The sequence below is a fragment of the Vipera ursinii genome, assembly GCF_947247035.1.
Source record: "Vipera ursinii genome assembly, chromosome: 12".
Lineage (NCBI taxonomy): Eukaryota > Metazoa > Chordata > Lepidosauria > Squamata > Viperidae > Vipera > Vipera ursinii.
This window is the reverse complement of record NC_139525.1, coordinates 11,181,838-11,205,483: the sequence shown is the minus strand read 5'-3', so window position 1 is coordinate 11,205,483 and position 23,646 is coordinate 11,181,838. Positions and strand designations below refer to the sequence as shown.

Sequence of the window (23,646 nt, the reverse complement as noted above, 5' to 3'; positions counted from 1 at the left end):
AGGGAGGGAGGGAGAGAGAGAGAGAGAGGGAGGGAGGGAGGGAGGGAGAGGGAGGGAGGGAGGGAGAGAGAGAGAGGGAGGAGAGAGAGAGAGAGAGAGAGGAGGGAGGGAGGGAGAGAGAGAGAGAGAGAGAGAGGGGAGGGAGAGAGAGAGAGAGAGAGAGGGAGGGAGGGAGGGAGAGAGAGAGAGAGGGAAAGAGGGGCAGGGCACGAAGCTCGGGTCTAAGAGCAGCGGCAGCCGCGGGGAGGTGGAGCCTTCGGCCCGCTGGACCCCGCCCGGCTCGGCTCCAGCCTCTCCAGCCCCACCGTTCTGGCGAGGAAGCGCCCGCGCCGGTCCGGCAGGATGGTGATCAAAGTCTACATCGCCTCCTCCTCCTGCTCCACCAAGGTAAGGGGGGGAAAAAAAACCCTCCCCCGCTTCCCCTCCCCGGCTGCCTCCCAACTTTCTTCGCCTTTGTCCCGGGGGAAAGTTGCAACCGCAGCCCCCCCCTCCCTCCCTCCCTCCCTCCCCCGAGAGAGAAGGGTCCCTTCCCGTGGAGAGGGTCCCCTTGCTTTCCCGGTTGTTTTTTTTTTGCAGCGACCCCTCCTCCCTCTCTCTCAAATGGGAGCGGGGCTCAACTTTCGCAGGGCTGGTGCTTTGTGGCTGTACCCCCCCCACCTAATTCTTTACACACACACACACACACACACACACACACACACACAGGGTTTGGGGCCATAGGATTCCAATTCCATGCACTGGAAGGCTGGTGTCTGGATTTGGGAGCCTCTACGTTGAAATGAATGCCTGATTGTCTTGCTATTGAGGGTGCATAGGAGGTGTGTGTGTGGGGGTGTCTCTTAGTTTTCGTAGGCTGGCTGGTTGGCTGGTCTCCTCTGTAGTAAGACCTACCTGGTCAGTGCAGTTTACTCCTAGGTAAATAAGAGAATTTGCGGCTTAGTTTCTCCCTCTGGCTATAATAGTCCAGTCTATCTTCATTGGATGGAACTCTTTCCTGCTCAGCAACCATTTTCCATCTCCTACATCCCCTGCTTGAGGCTTGTAACTGTGTGCAACCCTGTTTCCAATTTAGAGGAAGCTTTGATCTGAAGCTTTTGGCTAGTCTGGAGAGCATCTGCCTCTTGAAAATTCTTTCTCTGTGCAAAAATTCTTTTTTTTCTTCTTCTCTTCTTAGTGCCTTCTAAGGCTCAGGTGATAAAAGTTGCCCGGGAGGAATCAAGCTGCCAGTTTGTCATTTTTCCTCCTTTGCACCTTTAAAAAAAAGATTGCTGAGATTATCAAACAATAAGCATCCCTTTAATCCGTTTAGCACCTGGCACTCAAAGGGAAGATCCTGCTGCTTGAAACCCAAAGCTTGGGTCTTTTGTTTTGATTTCAGCAAAGGCGTTAGTAAACTCCCAGTTGTTTGCTGTTGTCTCCAAATTTTATTTTCGTTTTGCGGTTTTTCCCAAGCATCCGGTCCTGCAGAGCTGAGTGTTTACAGATTTCTTTACGGCTCTGCTCGGTTTTCATCCAAAGATGTCTCAGCTGTGGGATGCATAATTCGGTAAATGAAATTTGTGACTCAGCATTGATGAGGGACGTGCAAAGCTAGAGTAAAACCAAGGGCTGTTTCCCACAATGCACGGGGGGATGACCAAAAATATCGCATTGAGTAGGGAGAGGTGCTGAGGGGAGATTTTGAGGCGGCAAGCTTGGTCTTCAAACTTAGCCAGTTGTGGGTTTGTTTGTGTGTTGTTGTTTTTTTGGTCAATTCTCTGACTCGCCTGATCTATCTCTTGGATGACTATGAGTATCGCTATGCCCAGATAACCTTGGGAGACAGGAGGGAGGGCTGCAAACGAGACAAGCGGCAAGCAAAAGATGTCTCGGCCCAGAGAAGCAGAGAAGAAGTTTTGGGAAACATTTCAGAAAATGCCCTCCTTGGTTTTCTGGACGGAGGGAGTGCATTCAGTCTTGCAAGAATCTGTTAATATTATGCTTGCAATAAATATAAAGCTAGCTTCTTGTCTAGAATCATCTGGGCAGGGCTATCACTTAAGAAAACAGTGAGGAGAACCTTTGCAAGCTCTCCGTTCTTATGCTTTAAAGAAAGCAATTGGGTGTTACCACTGGACAGACTCTAAATGCCAGCTTAAACTGCTAAATCATAGTTCTCACTTGAGAACGAATCTTAGGGGCTGCTTAATACTTTCCTGAGTCAATCATCTGACACTTTGCCTCTTGCGCGGGTGACCTTTTTTACAAGTCCAGGGTTGACTCTTAAAAGTTCAGGTGGAAAACTTTTATTGAGCTGCAGCTTTAGCCTAAAGGCCTTGTGGAAATCTGAGAGCTTCGGGAAAACTAACATAAAGGCCTTTGCGCAGAATTTCTCTGGCAGAATTAGTCTTACTAAGTTCACACATGGTACTAAGCCAATGTGTGTGTGTGTGTGTGAAAGTATTGTGGGTGCTCTCACGGGTGGAGTCACCGCTTTAAAGTGTAACCCATTTTAGGCAAAGCCTATCATTAAAAAACTGTTTTTAGCCAGGCTGAGACAATGGCGGCGTAGTAGGCAATTTGTCTTGGCGTTGAGATTATTCCTGAAATTTCACTCTACAAAATGGTAAACAGGGAGGAAGAAGAGTCTTCCGTTCCTTAAGCATCAAAGCTATCGGAAGCCATCTCTGCAATAGAGATAATTAGCTTTCATCCTTTAGTCAGTATTCCCAGCTGAAATATTTTAACTATTATTGTAATTGCAGCTGCTGCTTTATGCTTTCTTACTGGTACCCTTTCTTTCTTTTTTCTTTTCCTTTCCTCCTTCATAACTGGACTATAAACCTCTGAGGCAGGTATATTTCTGTCGTGAATACCACTTCATTTCTTTTTTGAGCAACATCCACAATAAACACAGCCAGTTGAAGATGGCTGCTTCGGTGGCCATTTGGAGATTCCCAACAAGTGCGCTTTGAATTCATGCAGCAGGGGAGGCTGGGGAATTCTGGGAGTTGAAGTCCACACATCTTCAAAACTTGGCAAGTTTGAAAAAACACTGACTTAGAGTCAAAGATGCCCTACCTACAGGTGGCCCTTGAACATAATAAGCACAACTGGCACCCGAATTTGCATTGTTAAGCAAAGCAGTTGTTAAGTGACATCTCATTTTATGACCTTTTTTGCCACAGTTGTTAAGCGAATCATGCAGTTGTTAAGTGAGAAGCCAACTGGGAAGGTGGCAAATGTGATCACATGGCCCTGGCTGCAACCATCGTAAATACACGCTGGTTGTCTGGGGCCCAAGTTTTGATCATGTGACTGTTGGGTTGCGGTAGTGGTTGTGAGTATGAGGACCAGTCATAAGTCACTTTTTTCAGCGCTGTGAATGGTTATTAGATGATTGTGAGTCAAGGACCACATCAAGGGCCTGCAAAAGATCTAGGTCTCAGCTAGTCCAGATCTCTTTATAGCCTGTACATTCTGATTTTTCCAATACTGGTTTGGCCAGTCCTAGGAATCGCCTAGCCAAAGAAGATCCCTGAAGCGTCTGTAAGTGTGAATCCACTTACAGGCTGGATTCACACCCTCTAAGGCAGGGGTCTTCAAACCTGGCCCTTTTATGACTTGTGGACTTCAACTCCCAGAATTCCTCAGCCAGGCATAAAAGGGCCAAGTTTGAAGACCCCTTCCTCTAAGCCAGGGTCTCAGTGTGCTGTATGAACTCAAGCATCGTGGTTTGTGTACGCTGTGATTCATCACTGAGTGCAGGATTGGATGGTTGGGGATCACATTCAATATTTTTTGAGGACTAGAAGTGGGTGGATGGTCTCATTCATCCAGTCTTCCTGCTCTTTGGATTCTTTCCTTGGTTCTTTTAAAAATTGTTTTTAGCTTTATTTTAGACCTTGTACCTGTGGTTCTCAACCGTTCATCTACTGGCCATTAAAAAGTGTTTATTTTTTTGGAACAATCTGAACAAACATCTTTAGAACAGGGTAGAACAACAGCTAATGACCCTCTTTTACCGGTCTACCATAGAGAGCATCCTCTCGTATGGTATTGTGGTTTGGTATGCCGGTCTGACAGCCGCGGATAGGAAAGTATTACAGAAGGTAGTGAGCACAGCACAAGACATTTTGGGCTGTTCCCCGACACCACTGGATGACATCGCCAGGGCTCGTTGCCTTGGAAGAGTGAGGAAGATTCTCAGGGATGACTCACACCCTGGACGGTATCTCTTTACTCTCCTACCATCCGGTAGGAGATATAGGAATATAGCCAGCCGTACCAACAGGCTGAAAAATAGCTTTTATCTGTGGGCTGCTAGGCTTTTAAATGGGACATAATCTTATGCAGAATTGACTTGGGAGGCCGGTGTGTGGTGTAGTTGGTTCACACGGTGTGCTAGGATGGAGGGTTTGTTGTTACTGTGTGTTGGGGGGAGAGAGCACGGGGGGAGGCTCAGCTAATCTCAATGTACACATGTTGTACTTTGACAATAAAGGTTTTATTATTATTATTATTATTATTATTATTATTATTATTATTATTATTATTATTATTATTATTATTATTATTTAAGGGAGGGTAGAGCTCAAGTGGGTGAGACCCAGTGTGGTGTGGGGTAGTGGTTAAGGCACCAGGTTATAAACCGGGAGACTTTGAGTTCTACTCCTGCCTTGAGCACAAAGCCAGTTGGGTAATTTTGGGCCAGTCACTCTCTAAAGCCCCAGGAAAGAGGCAATGGCAAGCCACTTCAACAACAACAACAACAACAACAACCTTTGCCAAGAAAAACTGCAGGGACTTGTTCAGACAGTCTAAGAATCAGACACAATTCAACAGAAGGGGGAAAAAGGCTTAATCCAGGCTTAATCCAACTGTTTAAGTAGTTTCCAGGTCTCTGGTTTGCTAATAATGTGTTGGAACTTCCCAATTCATTTTGTTGTTGTTGTTGTATAAGTGCTCTTAGTTTGGATTTGTGCACACTGTAGTGAGAGAGGCTGTGTGTGGCTAAATGCTAAAATCTGCCCTGAGTATTATTTTTTTTAATGATCATACAAAGAGAGGAAATCTAATCATGGCACTGGGCTTTGGTGGATAAAATAAAAGTCTATGAGAGCCTGCTTGGATGTCATCTTTAAAAGGATGGGTTAGATGTGTATAATAAGTTATAATTGGCAGCATCTGTTGTTCCAAACCAAGCTGGAAAATTCAAAAGGAAAAAGCATGACAACCAGTCTTTAGGGAGACATAATTCTTTAATTCTGTGGTTTCCTGGCAAGCTTCACCAAGCAGCCTTTCTGAGAACTACCCTAAAAATATGAAAATGTAAATTGTTAGGAAGACTCAGAATCAGTGGCGTCTTTAATAGTGCAGACAAGTGGAAAAGGGACATTTGTGTTTCAATCAAACAGCTAGAACATCAATTAAAGGAAATGGGTGGAAAGGTGAATGCAGCTAGCTGGAATATCCTACAGATGTTCTTTGGTGATCCTAAGGACTAGCAACTTAACATTGAACTAAATGAAGCGGGACAACCAAGGTACTGACTTTTATATTTCATGCTATTTTTTTTTCTTTTTTGAATGGGATACTGTTTGAATGGAAGCACCCTTGCCAAAAAACAAAAAACCCTATTCATCTTGAATTATTCTGGCTGTTAATCCTTGAACTGTGGTTGGCAAATGTGATGTTTTAAATTCCTTTAAAAACAACAGAGGGCAAAGGTGAATCAAACAGTCTTAGGGTATGTTCAGCAGAGCTCAGTAAGCAAGCCCCCCCTCCCCACTCGCTTTACTTGCTGGACCTTTAGCAGTTAATGGATAACCATGTTAAGCCTGCTGCCCTCCAGCCAATGGAGAGGTTGCCTCTGTGTTTATTTTGGACGATACAAAAGCCATTCTCAGAGCTTTAAAAGTCAAACATTGTTTGGCTGATTTCAGAGCCTGCCAAGAATCTGGGGCTTTCCTACTGAAAGGCAGTAAAATTGGGTGGCCTCTTGGATAACTGCTGTCGTCCCACTGCTTTCTGAAGGAGCTCAAATTGTGGCCACAAGGCATTCTTTTCAGACTGGATCATCCTACAGTTAGTGGCTGGCATCCAATTCGCCCCCCCCTCCCCCAACTCACATTTTACAGAATGGATAGTGATTCTGTTCCAAGGAGACTTCGGTTTTTAGCAAACTGGAGTTGCAATCCTCAAGAGAGAGAAGAATGCCAGACCTATTCAGAATTATTCAGGTCTAGAATGGCGATGTCACTTTTGGTGCCTGTCAAATTATAATCGACAGGTTTGCAGGTCTTAACTTTTCAGGCTTGAAAATAGCCGCGGTGCTGGAACTCTTAGAGAAGAAAGCTGAAATGGACAGAACAGTCAAGTTTCTGGCTGAGGCCCAAGGCTTGCTCTATTGATCCAAAGCAGTCTGGTGGAACGGTGGCTGCAAGGGTCCTTCTTCGTGGGGGGAATCTAAACAGACAGCTGTACTAGATGTCCATGCCACTTTTATCAAAAACTCTGTGATTACTCAACCAGTAGTCCCAAAGGTGCTTTTCCAAAAGGCAACTGGACTTGTTTGTTTTCCTTGAAAATGTTTTGCTTCTCCTTCAAGAAGCTTCTTCAGTTCTAGCTAAGCTTCTTGGAATTGATGATGTTACCTAATGAAATGTCTACAACCAAGCTCAGAGAGCACCAAACACTCCGCAACAAATTCTTTGTATTAATTTGACTTCTTCTTCTTCTTCTTCTTCTTCTTCTTCTTCTTCTTCTTCTTCTTCTTCTTCTTCTTCTTCTTCTTCTTCTTCTTCTTCTTCTTCTTCTTCTTCTCCTCCTCCTCCTCCTCCTCCTCCTCCTCCTCCTCCTCCTTCTTCTTCTTCTTCTTCTTCTTCTTCTTCTTCTTCTTCTCCTTCTTCTCCTCCTCCTCCTCCTCCTCCTCCTCCTCCTCCTCCCCCCCCCCTGTCTCCTGTCTCCCTCCTCCTATGAATTGGCTCATTTGTTCTCTTAGATTTCAGCAGAAGAGCTACTGGGTAAGAAATATTTGGCTAACCTCAGGAGAGGAAAGGCAAATTGGTTTTTTGTTTTTTTTTAAAGCAAAGTGACAATGCGGCCCTTGTTAGATATTATGGAACAGCTTTCTAAAACAAATTGCTTTCAGTCCTAAAACTATTTACTCTGGTAGCAATAAATATCAACACGTGTCCTGTTGCCAACTATGGTATTGGGGTGGTAGTCACCCCAAAGAGGATTCAGTCTAGATTGCGATCACACAAATACTGTGTGAATCTCTATATAGGTTTTTATTATTAGAAATAAGATCTATGTGGCTTTGCAGTATTTGTTCAGCTTTTATCTTGGTCTCTCGAATCATTGCACTGAATACATTTGGGATATAATCCTGGATTTGGATTCTCACCCAGCTGTGACTTTTTCTGGATGACTTTGGAAAGGAAAAAAACAACAACACATTTTCTCTTTGCTCTGATTTATTATTTCCAGAACCTGCAGTGGTAGCAATCTGCATCACAAGATTGTGGAGATTAAAAAAAAAAGATACAAAATACCCCCATGTAATGATTTTTAAATATGCAGTAGAGTCCCATGATAGTATTCGGTGTATTTCTTTTTTTCTTTTGCTACAGTGACTCAGACAAACAAACACACGCACAGGCGTAGATCAACAGATCTGAGAAGAGTTGGAGTGTTGTTTTAAGTTGTCAGCCACGCTCAACAATCTGCTATGTTTACAGGGAAAAATGTTACCTACACCTTTAGTGAGAGTAAACTTGAAGAAAGATTACAATGCTTTCTTCAAATAAATGTCTCGTATAAACCGGTTGCATTGCTGCTAAAGGATTTTTCCTTAGTCTGGTATCTGATTAAAGTGGATTAAACTGCCATTTTGGAGCTCTTTCAGACATCTTTTGAATGCTCCCTAATTTTTGCACATTTTTAGATTTCCTTCTGTTTTTTCAAAATTCAGCTGCTTCAGATTCACCCTTTCTTACTAGCTGTAAAATTCAAAGGGCTGGAAAATGTGCGCCCTAAACTTGAATTAAATAGTGCTGGGTTCTCTGTCCTCCAGAGTTGTCAGCCTTCCTGGTGTTTGCAGCTGGAAACTCTTGTCAAATGGGAGGCCCATCGGAGCAAATCCAGCTGCTGTTGGTTTACTGTCCTGTCAAGTTGTCAGAAGGCAGAGCAATCTTTCCATCTCAGGGCTGAAATGATACACTGATCTTTTTTTTCCCCAATTTCTTTTGTTTCCTCTCCTTGAGTCAGCAAAAGGTTAGGTTCTGAGCACCCTGGAGAAATGGAGGAATTTTTTTAATGCATAGTGGGGAAATAGGAATCCCCCTAAGGTTAATGGATCCTTTGCTTTTCGTTTGTGATCCTTGTTTGGCTCTGCTCTTTGAAATGCGGACCTGGGAATAATAGCATTGGATTGCAAGGTTGGGATTCAGATGTGAAAAATGGAAGGGATACTTTGATTCCCACAACGGAACGAACGGCTGCAAAAGTTGATGGAGTTAGCAGAGGTGGCCAGATTGGCTGCTTGGATTAAAAAAAAAGAAAAAAAGATCACAACTAATTTTGTTTCTACTTGGAATCCGCTTTTGGACTTTTGGTGGGAAAAAATGAAACTTTTCATTCTGGATTTTACCAATTAGGTAGGTTTGATGTTATAGAAATGGCTGAGGCAATGGCGCACGTGCCCACAGAGAGGGCTCTGAGTGCCGCCTGTGGCACGCGTGCCATAGGTTTGCCACCACTGTCTTAAGGGAAGTCAGCATCTGCTTGGGATAGCAACAGCACTCAGACGTAGATACCACTTCACCGTGCTTTACAGCCCTCTCTAAATGGTTTACAGAATCGGCATACTGCCTCCTCCAACGATCTTGAGTTTTTCATTTTTTAGCAATCTCAGAAGGATGGAAGGCTTAGTCAACCTTGGGGCGGTCAGGATTGAACGCCTGGATGTAGGCAGAGTTAGTCTGCAATATGTGGCACCCAGTTAGCAAGATTGCTGGAAACCCTTGGGAAACAGATGAGCTTCTTATGGCTATTTTTTTTAAAAAAAAGGTTTTAGCCTTGACTTAAGCTGTGGTTTCTATGACTTGGAACCCAAACTACCACAGCCTATCCTGAGAGAGACAAAACCAATCGAGACCTGCTTGACAGATTTTGGTTTGGTTTACCAAGCTGTGAAGATATTTGGATTTGTACCGGGAGACTCATGCTCAAAGCTTCTCACACAAATCAATTTCCGTTAATCCTACCTACCTACCTTACAAAGTGATTGTGAGGGTAAAGAAGGGACATCCTCTCGGTCCACCAAATTGTTACGTGATGCAGAATAGAGGAAGGACATTTTGCTGTCCTACTTTAAGTATCTATTCTGCTACTACTTTGTACCATAACAAGTTAAAGCTGGAATAACCCAGAACTGTTCCATTTGGGAGCCGCTCTGCACATGATCCGTTATATTATTTCTAGGGGCTCTGAAAAGTTCTGAGCCTTTTAATTGGTCGCAGACATAGGTAGAGAGTGGATGGTTGGATGATTGTTGTTAATAAGTCCTTTGACTTTTTATCTCTTTACCTGTTCATATATTTCTCTCCCCCTTCTTTGGTCACCTGTTTTTGCCAATTAAAAACAGGACACAGCAGGACAGATTTTTGATATTTGTTGATTAATAAATGCATTTTTTAAAAATATTTGTCAAAGTTTAATTTTTTTTAAATGCCAAGCTTTCCTTTTGCTAGCTGTCTGCTTGCTCAGAACTGGGTATCAGAATTGAGTGGGAGCGTGCTGAGAGCAAACTCGATTGGAAATTACCCAGAAGAATTTTCCAACAAAATCTGGATTCCTTCCACTTTGGTATAATCATCATCATATGACTGGCCTAGTTTTGGCTTAGTGCATTGTGGGAAACTATCCAAATCAGATTTATCTGGTAAATCTTTAGCATATGATGGCATCATAGTGCCTCCTTACTTATTTGGATAGTTTCATAAGTTGTATTCCCACAGAGAACCGATCTTTGAAAGAAGAGTAACAGCTGGAGTTAAAAGCTTGTCAGTGCAAGTATTAACTATATTCACACAACAGCAAATCAGGAGGGTCTTTGGCCATGACTGCTGATCAAGCTATAATAATATCGTTTGCCCAAACAGTAATTTCAAAATATGCAAAGCCTATTATGGTTTTAGTGCAATGTGTGCCATCTGCGATTGGAGGGGGTGTGGTTTCATGTACTGCTTGCATCCCGCGGATGGGGCTTTGCTTGTTTGCACGGACCGGTTTCTGGCACGTTGCAGCCCGGTGCCGGTCCACAGACCAGGGGTTGGGGACCCCTGCTTTAAAAGCCTAGGATAGGAAGAAGAAACCTGCTGATGTTCAGGTAGCATTGAAAATCCTACCCATGAATGAAGCTGTGAGATAGGCTGTGAGTTAATTATAATTACCATAGCATCTGATGAGCCACAAGTTCCCTACCTCTGGCTTAAAGGTAGATAAGAACTATCATTTTGCTTCATTGGAATGAATACAAGAAGTTCTTGACGTATGACCCCAATTGAATCCAAACTGCCTGTCGCTAAGTGAGATAATTGTTAAGTGAATCATTGCAGTTGTTAAATTAGTAACCCAGTTGTTAAGTGAATCTCTCTTCCCCATTGGCTTTGCTTATAGGAATGTTCCGAAAGGGGATCACATGATCCCAGGATACTGCAACTGTCATAAATAAATAGAACCTGATGTTTAATCATGTGACAATGGGGATGCTGCAACAGTTGTAAGCGTGAAAAATGGTTATAAGTCACTGTTTTCAGTGCTGCTGAAACTTTGAACTGTTGTAAGTCGAGGACTAATTGCATATGACTTACAACAATTAGCATTGATTTCAGCTCCCTAAATTCTTGGAGATAGCTGCCAGATTTCCATCCACTATTGCCATCAGCTCTACTCCGTGAGCTGCATTGGCTCCCAGTTGTCCTTCGGGTAAGATTCAAGGTGCTGGTAATGGTTTTCAAAGCCCTACATGGCATGGGTCCGGAGTACCTTAGGAATCACCTGCTGCCAGTGTCAAGCTCCCTCCGCCCAGTGCGCTCCCACAGAGAGGGCCTCCTAAGGGTTCCGCCGTTCGGAGAATGCCGTCTGGTGGCTCCCAGAGGGAGGGCGTTCTCTGTGGGCGCGCCTGACCTATGGAACCGTTTACCGGTTGAGCTCCGGATGGATCCCGACCTTCGCTCCTTCCGACGCGACCTAAAAACCTATCTGTTTGAGCAATCCGGTCTGGTCTGACGGGTTTTGTTTTAATTATTGTTTTAATGTAATTTATCTTCTGCATTTGGGCATTAGGGTTTAATTTGTTTTCAATTTCTGTATTTGTGCATTTTGATATTTATGTCTCTGTTCACCGCCCTGAGTCCTTGGGGAGAAGGGTGGTATACAAATCAAATCAAATCAAATCAATAAATCAATAAATCAATAAATCAATAAATCAATCATAATATGATCTTTGACACAACCGGGAAAACCATTGGTGTGAGCAGTCTTAATTAGGAATGAAAGTCAGCTTTTGCCCCGGTGCCATTGGTTTGCAGCCCTACGTGCATTCCTGGCCTGTAAACCTTTCTACACCGTTGACAGAAATAGATTCCTTAGATTTTTGTGTGTGCACTTTTGCTTACGGCAAGATGCAAATAATGTGTACATTAGACCAGGAAGTCAAGAACTTGGAAAAAGTTCATGCCCAAATATCCTTGCCGTGGATAGATTCAGACAGATTCTTTTAATTCCAAAGAGCGCCTTGTGATTTGGGACCATCAGGTAAAGACATCTAGTGGCTAAGGACATGACTAAGATTATGTCTTTTTGGAAAAATGAGGCTCTCAGGCTGGTTGACTCTATGTCATCGCAACCTCCCCTCTTGTCTTCTCTGAAACACCAACGTTCTCAGCTGCGCTCTTTGCTGGGTGCACTTTCAATCTGGAGCAGTAAGCACATTCCTAGTGTTCTTTTAAATGTCAAACAAAGGCAACACATGCAGACTGGCTCAGTTCCCTGCAGATAAATTAATTTCTCCTGGCAGCAGTCCATTGTTCCCTGTTGTCACCCTTTTTTTTTTCCTCCCCCGTTTGAAATGAAGGCCTGTTCTGAGCTCAATCAGCAGAAGTCCAAGCAATTTGAATGGACGGATGCTGCAGGCTGCAGCCAAAGACATTTGAATGAGCCCGTCAGGAACTAGGCGTAATTCCTGAATTTCAAAAACAAAAAAAAACCAAAAAAAAAAAAACCGAGGCGATCCCCTGCCTTGAAAACAAGTGTTAGCACATGTTCAGGTGTGTCAACACCATTTGGAGAAAGCCCTGAGATCTGTAGCTATGCAAGAGCATTTTAGCTGGAACAAATTTATTTATTTTTTATTTTTATTTTAATTCCATTTATATCCCACCCTTCTCCGAAGACTCAGGGCGGCTTACAAGCTTAGCAGTAGCCTTCATTCTATGAATATGCCTGCTTATTAGGGCTTTCACACCCCCTCCCAAGCGGCATTATTACAAAGTCAGCTTAATTGCCCCCAACAATCTGGGTCCTCATTTTACCTACCTCGGAAGGATGGAAGGCTGAGTCAACCTTGAGCCTGGTGGGACTCAAACCTGTACTAATTGCAGGTAGCTGGTGTTACTTAAGGAGGCCTTAGCCCACTGCTCCACCAAGGCTCACATTGGAGCCTCCTTGCTCAGTCTCACCTCTTCCAGGTCTGCTGGGATACAAGACTGCCAGATCCCTGCTTGCAAACGTGTATGGAAATGTTTTCTGGCATATTCTGCTTGTAGCCTTTTTTTCCCCAGTAAGCTAGTAAACACAGTTGTTAAGTGAATCTGGCTTCTCTGCTTGACTTTGCTTGTCAGAAGGTCACGCAAAACGTGTTCACGTGACCCTGGGAGGCTGCAACCGTCGTAAATATGAGTCGGTTGCCGAGCATCTGAATTTTGTTCAGTGACTATGGGAATACTTCAAGTGACCATGGAAATGCTGCAAGGGCCATAAGTGTGGAAACGGGTACTAAGTTGCTTTTTTTCAAGTGCCGTTGTAACTCCGAACGGTCGCCAAACCATTGTAAGTTGAGGATTGCCTGTAGTTGTTTTCGTTTGGTCAGATTTCTGTCTATAGCGAAGGAGCAATAAAAGAAACTATTCAGAAGTAACTTTTTCTTGATTCTTGGGATGGGGGGGCTGACGTGTCCCACTAAATCAGTCCAGAGCTCCCGCATACACTGTGCATCGCTATTTCAAGTTTCTCTTGCTTTGCCTATTGCTTTTTCTTCCAGACTGGCTGAAACTCATTCCTGTATCACGTGGTTTCCGCTCTAAACTTTCAAGAGAGTTTGTGACTTAAAGGAATTTGGTCAACCACTCAGCAAGAAAGAGATAGGGAGTTGAAATGCCCCTGGCTCGGGAACCTTGCCTCTCTGGTGCATTAGAGAAAAAGCTGCATTATTTCAGTAATAGCCATAAAGAGGTCCCAAGTGAAGGCACACTTTTTCCTCTAGACCAGGAGTGGGGAACGATGGCCCCTTTATGACTTGTAGACGTCAACTCCCAGAATTCCTGAGCCAGCCAGACTTGTAGACTTCAACTCCCAGAATTCCTGAGCCAGCATGGGGAACAATGGCCCCTTTATGACTTGTAGACTTCAACTCCCAGAATTCCTGAGCCAGCCATGACAATGGCCCGTTTATGACTTGTAGACTTCAACTCCCAGAATTCCTAAGCCAGCTAGACTTGTAAACTTCAACTCCCAGAATTCCTGAGCCAGCCAGACTTGTAGACTTCAACTCCCAGAATTCCTGAGCCAGCATGGGGAACGATGGCCCCTTTATGACTTGTAGACTTCAACTCCCAGAATTCCTGAGCCAGCCATGACAATGGCCCCTTTATGACTTGTAGACTTCAACTCCCAGAATTCCTGAGCCAGCCATGACAATGGACCCTTTATGACTTGTAGACTTCAACTCCCAGAATTCCTGAGCCAGCCAGACTTGTAGACTTCAACTCCCAGAAAAACTTCAACTCCCAGCATTTCTGGGAGTTGAAGTCTACAAGTCATAAAGGGGCCATCGTTCCCTATTTCTGCTCTAGTCTAGACAGTGGTCAGATTACTTTGCTGCTAATGAGGGCAGTAAAGTCCATTGGAGAATGCTATCAAAATAAATGAAGCCCATTTGAAAGTTTTTGTTGTTGTTGTTGTTTGGAAGGAAAAAAAATTATACCATCTTTTAAAGTCCAGATTTTTCATTTAAGGTTACTTAACTGTGACTCTGAGTGATCTATGTGGACTGTAATCTAGATGTGCTTGAAGGCCACCATTTAACTATGAATCAGCAGTGTGCTGCAGCTGCCAAAAAGCCAATGCAGTCCTAGGCTGCATCAACAAGAGGGAGAGATTCAAAATCTCAAGAAGTGATAGTACTGCTCTATACTGCACTTCTGAAACCACACTTGGAATACTGTGTCCATTTTGGGTCACCAGCCTACAAAAAGCTGTTGAGACCCCTAGAAAAGGTGCAGAGAAGAGCAACAAAGATGATTGGGATGCTGAACCATATGATGAATGATTGAGGGAGCTAGGTATGCCTAGTCCAGGGGTCTTCAAACCTGGCCCTTTTATGACTTGTGGACTTCAACTCTCAGAATTCCTCAGCCAGCCGTTGCACCATACATTGGCCAGTCATGTGCAGCCAAGAAGCTCCCTAGTAGAATAACCTGTCAGTTACACTTGCTGGTACTCAAGGTCTGCATAAGAGAGTTTGTTGGGTTTAGTGGTTAAGGCATCAGTTTAAACCAGAGGTCTTCAAACCTGGCCCTTTTATGACTTGTGGACTTCAACTCCCACTGGCTGAGGAATTCTGGGAGTTGAAGTCCACAAGTCATAAAAGGGCCAAGTTTGAAGACCCCTGGTTTAAAAGGAGGAGACTGTGAGTTCTAGTCCTGCCTTAGGTACAAAACCTAAGAAGCAGTTTGTCTCTCAACCTAGGAAGGAACTAATGGCAAATCTTGCTAAGGAAATTGCAGGGACTTGTCCAGACAATTGCCAAGAGTCAACAATCACTCAAAGGCCTAGACCAGGGGTAGGCAACCTCGGCTCTTTTATGACTCATGGACTTCAACTCCCAGTTGACTCAGGAATGCTGACTCAGGAATTCTGGGAATTTAAGTCCATGAGTCATAAAAGAGGCCTACCCCTGGCCTAGACACAGATACACACACAAATACTCTACAAGTTGTCTTACACCATAAGTCTGTGTGTGCTTCTAGGTTTAAGTGGTGTCAGTCCACATTCTCATCCGTCTACATGTCTTTCTCATTGACGTTGCTAAAATGCCCATGGAGCCATGATCTTTCCATTGCATCTGTCCATTGCAAAGCCAAAGAATTGGCTTGCATGTCTTCTTCTCAATTCCTCTTTCAATTTGTCTTCCTACATACCAGACAGCTCAGCAACCATATTTGGAGTTAGTTTGCCTGTCTGTTGCTCTCACATCTGTTTGCTGGAGGACTAGAATGTTTTTGCTTGCCCATATATGGAAAAGCTGCTTGGGAAGTCCTGCATCTGGCTTCAATTAGAAGTAATGTCACCTCTTCAGTTCTGATTTTCTCACTAGCTTCTAGCCAGCCACTTCTTAATTATGGCTTCCTGGGGATAAGGCTGATCAGGAGGGATCAGGTGTGTGGCTTGAAGTCTACAAGGTCCTTGTTAACAATCAGATTCCTTGTAATCATTCACGTCTCTGAAGCAATGGAAGGAAAAGTTGGAGACTGTAATCAAATGTTTTTATTCCGAGAAGGAAATTGTTAATGGAAAAGCGACAATTAAGTCTTCCTGTCTAGAAATTGGATAGTTATGCATGTTAAGCGTACGCTCTGTTCAGATGAAGAAATGCATGCAGGCGTAGACACTGAATGGGCACGGATGCATAAACTCTGAAAATAACAGAAAACCCAAGCAAATATGTGTGATTCTCTAATTATCAGCTAAACAATGTGATAGAATGGGAAAGGTGTTAGACCAAAACTGGGGATTTTCACTCTTTGGTTAACCCCGAGATTCAAAACTCACAAGTTGTTGTAGTTGTGGGAAAAATGGAAACACAGTGGCTGTGTTTCCATACTGCCTTGTGATTGCGGAGGAAAGGTGGGACATACATATGTCCAGGTTCCTTCTGTTGCTCTCCCTATATATGTATATATATATGTATATATATGTGTGTGTGTGTGTGTGTGTGTGTGTATTATACATACACAGGTTGAGTTCCTTTCAATTCTCAGCAAAATAAGTTTCAAATCCAGGTTTAAGGAATTCAAGGATTTTTTTTCTTTTGAAATAAACAGCAAAATGGTTATTAGTTTGATTTTGGAAACTTGCAAACAGACAAAGATGGATTTTAAATAAAGATTTTGGAATTAATTATAAGAATCCTTCCCATGGGGAAAAATGTTTTTGTTTTGAATTCTCTTAAAAAAAAATAAGTTGAGATTTTGAAGGGTGGACACTAGAGGGAACCAGAGGCAACTTTACTTGTATCAGAAGCACCTTCAAATTGTAGACATATATAACATCCAACACTGAGCAAGTAAAACAGGCACAAAATAGGTCACAGAAATATAGTTCATGTAAAAACCATGAAGAATAAATAGGATTAAAACTAAATGACCTTCACTCAGTATCGGTCCACATCAACAGCATTTTCTCTCACCGGCATGATTTCTGCCTCCGTACATGTTGAAGGACATTGTATGCACGGTAGCATATGTGAGATAGATTGTTCTTCTTCTCATTCACAGAGGGAAGGAACTAAATATTCATTGGTTCACCTATCTTTGTCCTAGATTAAAAAGCAGCAGCACGATGTGATCTGCTTCTTAGAAGTCAATAAGATTGAGTTTGAAGAGAAAGACATTGCGGCCAATGAAGAGAATCGCAAATGGATGAGGGAGAATGTCCCGGAAGAGAATCGGCCAGCCACCGGGAATCCATTGCCCCCTCGAATCTTTAATGACAGCCAGTACCTTGGGGTAAGCAACAGCCTCTGGTTTTTTGTGGGTTTTTTTTCATTTGTGTTGAAAATCTGTTAGGAAGCTTTATTGTATAAGCCTCACATCTAGAGTCCCTGCCACAGCTGGACACATGATTTGCGTGTAACTTTTGAGGTGGAGTGAGGTGGAAAGTCACAACAGACGAGAAATGCCTGGTCTACTTTATTTGAACTGAAAAGGCCGAACAGACTTTTTCTCCCAGGCTGTAAGCTAAGCCAGTGTTTCTCAACTTTGGCAATTTAAAGATGTGTGGGCTTCCAATCCAGAACGATCAACATATTTTTAAATTAGTAGAAATGGAGACACAAATGCTTTGTCCAGAACCAAGGACGTTTCCAGATATTTCTGGATTAATGGGGTCTGCAGGCATTTCCATTTTCACATCGGCAAAGAGGTGGTGCTTTCTTTTGAGAATTTATTTAAAGAAAAGTATTAATATGAAGTTCTAGGACAGGGGTAAGCAACCTTGGCTCTTTGATGACTCGTGGACTTTGACTCCCAGAATTCCTGAGCCAGCATGGGGGAAATATGGCCCCCTCATGGCTCGTGGACTTCAACTCCCAGAATTCCTGAGCCAGCATGGCTCAGCTTGGAAACCTCTCCCTTTTCCCTCAGCATGGCTGGCTCAGGAATTCTGGGAGTTGAAGTCCACAAGTCATCAAAGAGCCAAGGTTGCCTACCCCTGTTCTAGGACATATCTTGAAAAAGCCAACTATCTAGATTCTGGTCAAAGCTTAGTTGAGTTTTGGATAGGTATCTCTGCTTCCTTGACTACCATGAAAAATGGGAAATATATTAATATTTATAAACAGGCAGGATGGATCCTCCTGAAACATTCTCTAATGAGTTCCTTTCCCCCAAAGATCAGCTACTTCAAATTGGTTCCTAAAGGCTATAGCATAGACCAGTGATGGTAAACCTTTTAGAGACCAAGTGCCCAAACTGCAACCCAAAACCCACTTATATATCATCGGGTGCCGGGTGGGTGTGGCCCTTTGGGTGGGTGTGACCCAGTGGGTGGGCGTGGCCAATTGGGTGGGTGTGGCTGCAGTGGTAGCTGCAGACTGGGTGGGACTAAAAAGTTCAATCAGTCAATTCCAACTTTGCGAGAACTTTCCCCCCCCCCCAAGAAGTTGATTAATTGAACCTTTTTTGGGGAGGTACATGGCAGCAGAGGGCTAAAGGGAAAAGGTTTTATAAAACCCAGCTGAAGTCCTAGGACTGGGGTGACAGCTCGTGTGCCCACAGAGAGGGCTCTGCGCTGTGGCACCCGTGCTATAGCTTTGCCACCACGGACATAGACTGTACTAATTTTTCTTTTTTTCCCCCTGCCCCATCCCAAAGGATTATGACGCTTTCTTTGAAGCTAGAGAGAATAACGCCGTCTACGCTTTTTTGGGCTTGACTGCCCCACCCGGTTCAAAGGTTAGTATTGCCACAGTTGCTCGAAGATGGTTTCCTGTGCTTTGGGAGTCTAAATGCGAGCGTTACCTTTTGAGTTTATTTCCTCTCTTGTCTCTTTCTTCAGCCGAAGGAGAAATACTGAGAATTGGGTCCATAGGTAACACTTGTGCTAGCATTCAGTATCCATGTAGCACAAACCCTAATGAGGCCAACATGCATGTGGTTTGGCATGGCCTCTCTTACGAGAAACATTCGTTCTTCCTGTCATGAAGAGGTAGTAGAAGGCACCCTGAGAGCTTTTTTCTTGATTTCTCCTCTCAGATAAGGAACTATTTATGGCATGAAACAGTGCTAGATTTTCTCTGGCAGCCGTTAAAATTTTCAAAGAGATACTCATCTATGCTGAGCACGGGTAAACTTTATTTTTAAGGCTGATGAGCATCCTTGTTTATTTTATCTTCATCTTTTTTTTTCTTTTTTACATCCCTATTCAGAGACTGCCCCTTTAGTCGTAGGATGAATATTAAGAATTTTTAATAGAGAAATAGTTTACTGTTCCAATATATACTAGTACGTTAAGCATCCTAGCTTTGTGTTATCTTTCTTCTCCTCTTAAAAGCTTCAGTGGTATTACTGAAACGGATGTAACTTTTTCTTCCTTCTCTTTTAAGCTGATCTGTGACCAAAATAAAAATGTGGATTGCATTGTCAACAGGAAGAATTTGTTCGGGATGTTGCCAGTTTATAGTTTGTCAAAGTCCACACCGTTTATTTGGGCTTGTCCTGTGACCAAATTGTGGGTATGTCTTTTATTTTATTTATTAAAAATACCCCTCCAGCTAACATTTCACTCGTTGTCTTTCCAGGAAGCAGAAGCACTAGCAAAACAAGCGGTGTGAATCCTTCCTTCCTTCCTTCCTCCCAGCCTCAAGCCTTAAAGTTTCTGCAAAGAGAAAATTCTGCAGCTTTCCCCCTTTGCAATAGCAAAAACCAAGGCGCTGAGAGGGAAAACAAACAAAAAAAGGTTTTGTTGTTTTCCCCCAAAATTACTGGTTGCTCTCTACAATATTCTGCCCTATAGGATTAACAGGAAGCCACACCGAATAGTCTTATTATTATTATGAATGATAATAATAAATACCAATGTGCCACAATCGAGAAAGAAATTAAATGGGGCTTCTAGAAACCCTTGATTGAATTTTGACACTTGCAATGGATATGATTTATTCCCTGGCAATTGCGCAAAAGTCCTCACCGCCACCCATCCACCCCTTTTTTTTTTGTAAACCTAACAAAAGCATTGTATTTTTGCTCTCTGCGACAGAACTATAATTATACTTGCAGATGCAGAGGAAATCTAGCTGCAAAAATGTTTATTAATAAACCCCAGTGCCTCTACTGCTTCAAAAACTGAAATGAAAAATAAGATGCCCTGAAGTTGACTTTTCTTTTAATGGTTATTGCTAAAAGTTGCAATGAAGCATAGTTGTAGTTGCAATTACTTGCTGTGATTAGGATATTTGTAGACTTGTTCTTTTGTTATCTTGTAGCATAGATTGATGCCATTGGAGTCTCATTGATGGAATAAGGGCAGGATTTATCAGGGTTGATCAGAACACAATAACTGTCTTAGGGAAAAGTGAGAATTTTTTTTTTGCAGCCTTAGTAAAATGTGCATTTCTAACCCTTCGGATTTATGAAAGCAACAAAATAGGTGTTTGTTTTTTTCTCTAAAATGTGAAGCAAATGTAATATGGGGCCAAAATACCTTTTTTAATTAAAAAACAAGTTCAAGTAATTATGAATTAGAATAAAACTTAGTTTGACACATTTAAGTTTGTAAAATGTTTCTGTGTAAGATGAAGTATGTTAAAATCAAGGGTCCAATATGAAATAAAACTGAATAAAAGTCATTTCCAGAAATGAAGCTTGTAGGTCTCTAAGGATACAGGACGTTCAGTTGGTTTTTTTCAGTCTGGTTTTGCAATGCTGTGAAGTTACCTTTAGCCGTTCGTCAAACTCCTAGTATTTTCACTACGTGCAACAATGATCAAAGTTTCAGGCAAGAACCCTAGCCCAAGAAACATAGTAGTTACAACTAATACTGAAAAATATGTGTGTCTCCCTCCTGTGGATTTGGAAAGATGTAGAAATGCAACTGAATCTCAAAGCCTTAATCAAATTATATCAAGATAGATATATCCAATAGAAGGGAATATATATATATATATATATAGCTCAGGGTTGAATTGTGGAGTCCGTGGTGCTCTCTGAGCTTGGCTGTTTGCTTTGCAGATATTTCCTTAGCCAACTAGGTAACATTATGAGTGAGAAAAAGTCTGGGGTTTCTGCTTAGATACAGCAACTTGCCCCGCCAGCCTTTGCAGTTCTTTGATTAATACATCCCCTTCAGCAGCCAAGAACTAGATAAGCAGGGATTCACACCAGAGAAACAATCAAGCGGAAAATAATATCTTAATCAAGGAAGTACCAAGGGGAAAACCACACACACACACACACACACACACACACACACACAGCCATATTGGCAGGGCAGACTATATAAAAAAGGAGCATTGATGTTATTTAGTCAGGTAACAAATCATATGCAATCAGATAATCAAACTCACGGAAGCCCAGGAAGCCCACAGATAGATAGATGTATGTTGCTTTTTTAATCTCATGGACGTGGTACTCTCGGCCCATGTGGAGGACCAAAGTTAATGTAGGTGACTCCATCCAAATATGCCCTTACCCGCTTAAAATAATACACGCAGATAAATGCACAAACCAACGTGAGTTTTTTTTAACCTAAGATTCATACCAGTTAACATGGTTCCTTCCAGAATCCCAAGTTCTGTAGGACTTGGCTAACTCTGTGACGTCTACATGATTTTATCTGTGTCGGCTTTCATGGCCTTTGAGAGTTAAAGTACCGTCACTGCTTCTCTTTTGTGTGACAGCTTGACCTGTGTTGTTTTCTGGAAAATGTTTAGTATGGTGTTTTTCTTGGGAAATCTACAGTGCGTAGAGCAATGTTTCTCAACCTTGGCAACTTTAAGATGGGCAGATGTTTTAACTCCCAGAATTGCACATCATGGCTGGCTGGGGAATTCTGGGAGTTGAAGTCCACCACCTTAAATTCGCCAAGATTGAGAAATGCTAATGTAGAATGTCTGGTTTTACAAGTTCTGGATTCCAAAAGAAAAGAGGACCATCTCTGCGTAGTTCATATTATGGTATATGCTTTTGCACCAATGATCATTCTTAATTGTTCCTGGTTCTGGGCTCAGATTGGATAGAGAATAGCCTGCAGGTTTGAGATGGTATTTGACGGTGAGAAATTCAGACAGTGTATCCTGTAATCTTGTATCCGGTGCCCAAAAACTGTTCCCCAAATTAAAGTTTTTCACTCAAATATATTGATCTAAATATACCTTCTGTTCCTAATTCATTGCTATTGGAAAGCCTGTGTCAGACAACCTGTTCCATCTTATCTCCTATAGTCTAATGTTTTATTTCCTATTCCTGTTGGAGCAATCCTATGCTCAAACCTCATTAATTTTGCATTAAATGAATATATCGTAACTCAAATTTGTTATATATTTTTTTATAAGCAGTCTCTTATTATACTCAACCTGTAAGCCCATCTTTGTAGGATGTCCTCTGTGATATATCTTTTCTTCTGTGTTTTTTTATACTCTGCAACAGGGGCGGGCAACTCTGGCAACTTTACAACCTGTGGACTCCCAACTCCTAGAAATTTTGGGAGTTGATGTCCACAGGTCATAAAGTTGCCAGACCTGTCCATCCCTGCTCTACAACCTATGGCCTTTTCCTCTTAAACAGACCTACTCGGTGAGCCTTGTGGTTTTCGCTTGTCATTCCCAGGAGCCTGTTATCCTTAGCAGGTGTCCTTTTGTTTTGTCTGCTATCCTGAACTAATGCCATTGCTTGGCCTGCTAGTTGTGGAGTTGTGTAGGCTTATCTACCGTCCCATAGCACACACTGAGCAGTTTACAACAAACTGGGTCATCCTCAGTTTACCAACCTCAGAAGGATGGAAGGCTGAGTCAACCTTGAGCCCCACCTGGATCGAACTCCAGGTTGAGGGCAGTGTTAGCCTGCAATCCTGCATTCTAACCACTGTGCCATCAGGGCTTCTTGCTCCTTAGGGCATCTTGCAACTCTGTGAATGGCGCTAGTGGCCTGCTGATGCTGGCTTCTCCTAGTACTTTAGGCCTTTGATTACTCACCTTCTGGCCTATTGGCATTCTTTCATGACTTCAGCTTTTCTCTCATAATACCACTGCACTTGAATCTCTCTGGCTGGCAGTCCTGTTCCTTCTCCTAACTGGTAGCGGTTCACAATTAACTTCTCAAAACCCTCCTTTTCCCTATTTCATGATTGCTGCGGGCTCTGAATTAGGAAAGTTCAATCAGAAATCTTTTTTTAAGGATTTAATAGGAATCACACATTTTTAATAGATTTTTTTTCCATTTTGTCTGTTACTTTGGGCTTAATCATGGCCATGAGTACATTGTACCAGCTTCCTATTCCCGAAATCTATAACAAAAGCTACACATCTTCTGTTCACCTAGCTGTTTTCTGTTATAACAATGTGCGATTTTGTAATAAATCTTTCTACTTTTACACTCAAAATAATCATTGTTATTTTTAATTGCTACTTTCGTTTCAGTTAGGGCAATCACCAGCTTTTTAATGCCTAGGAATCCTCTTTATGCTTTGAACATTTTCTTTATCTTCAATAACTTCCCATAGGTAACTGAGGTTGTAAAAGCCAACACAAAAGGGGACCATTGAAAACTAAAGGGAATTTATCAGTACAGAAATAAATGCCTTTACAAAAAACTTTTTTGGGGAAAAAACCCTCCTTCCAAATCAATTCAAGGATTGATTCAACCTAAAGGCAACACATGCATTTGCAGGATATCTGAATTATGTGCTTAAAAGGAGATGGAACAGCTCTGAGTAAGTTCACTTTATTGTTGTATTCATCAAAATAATATTGGTATCCAAAGCCACGTCAAAAGCTAGTTAAGATTTCATTTGGTCTTTCACTCTGGCGTTCTAAATGAGTCAAAATATTTCTATCTGGTAGGAGAGATTTCAAGTAAGTTGTTTAATTGTGTGTCCACCCACCTA

The 23,646-nt window shown here is 42.5% G+C and overlaps 1 protein-coding gene across 1 annotated transcript; it reads left to right on the top strand.

Moving 5' to 3' along the window:
- The first annotated feature begins 148 nt into the window (after positions 1-148).
- On the top strand, positions 149-23,128 carry SH3BGRL (SH3 domain binding glutamate rich protein like). The gene is made up of 4 exons (XM_083372196.1): positions 149-387; positions 16,869-17,054; positions 18,420-18,500; positions 19,346-23,128. The coding sequence occupies exons 1-4, from the start codon at positions 343-345 to the stop codon at positions 19,376-19,378; spliced, it is 345 nt and encodes a 114-aa protein (XP_083228322.1). The 5' UTR covers positions 149-342; the 3' UTR covers positions 19,379-23,128.
- Positions 23,129-23,646: the final 518 nt, after the last annotated feature.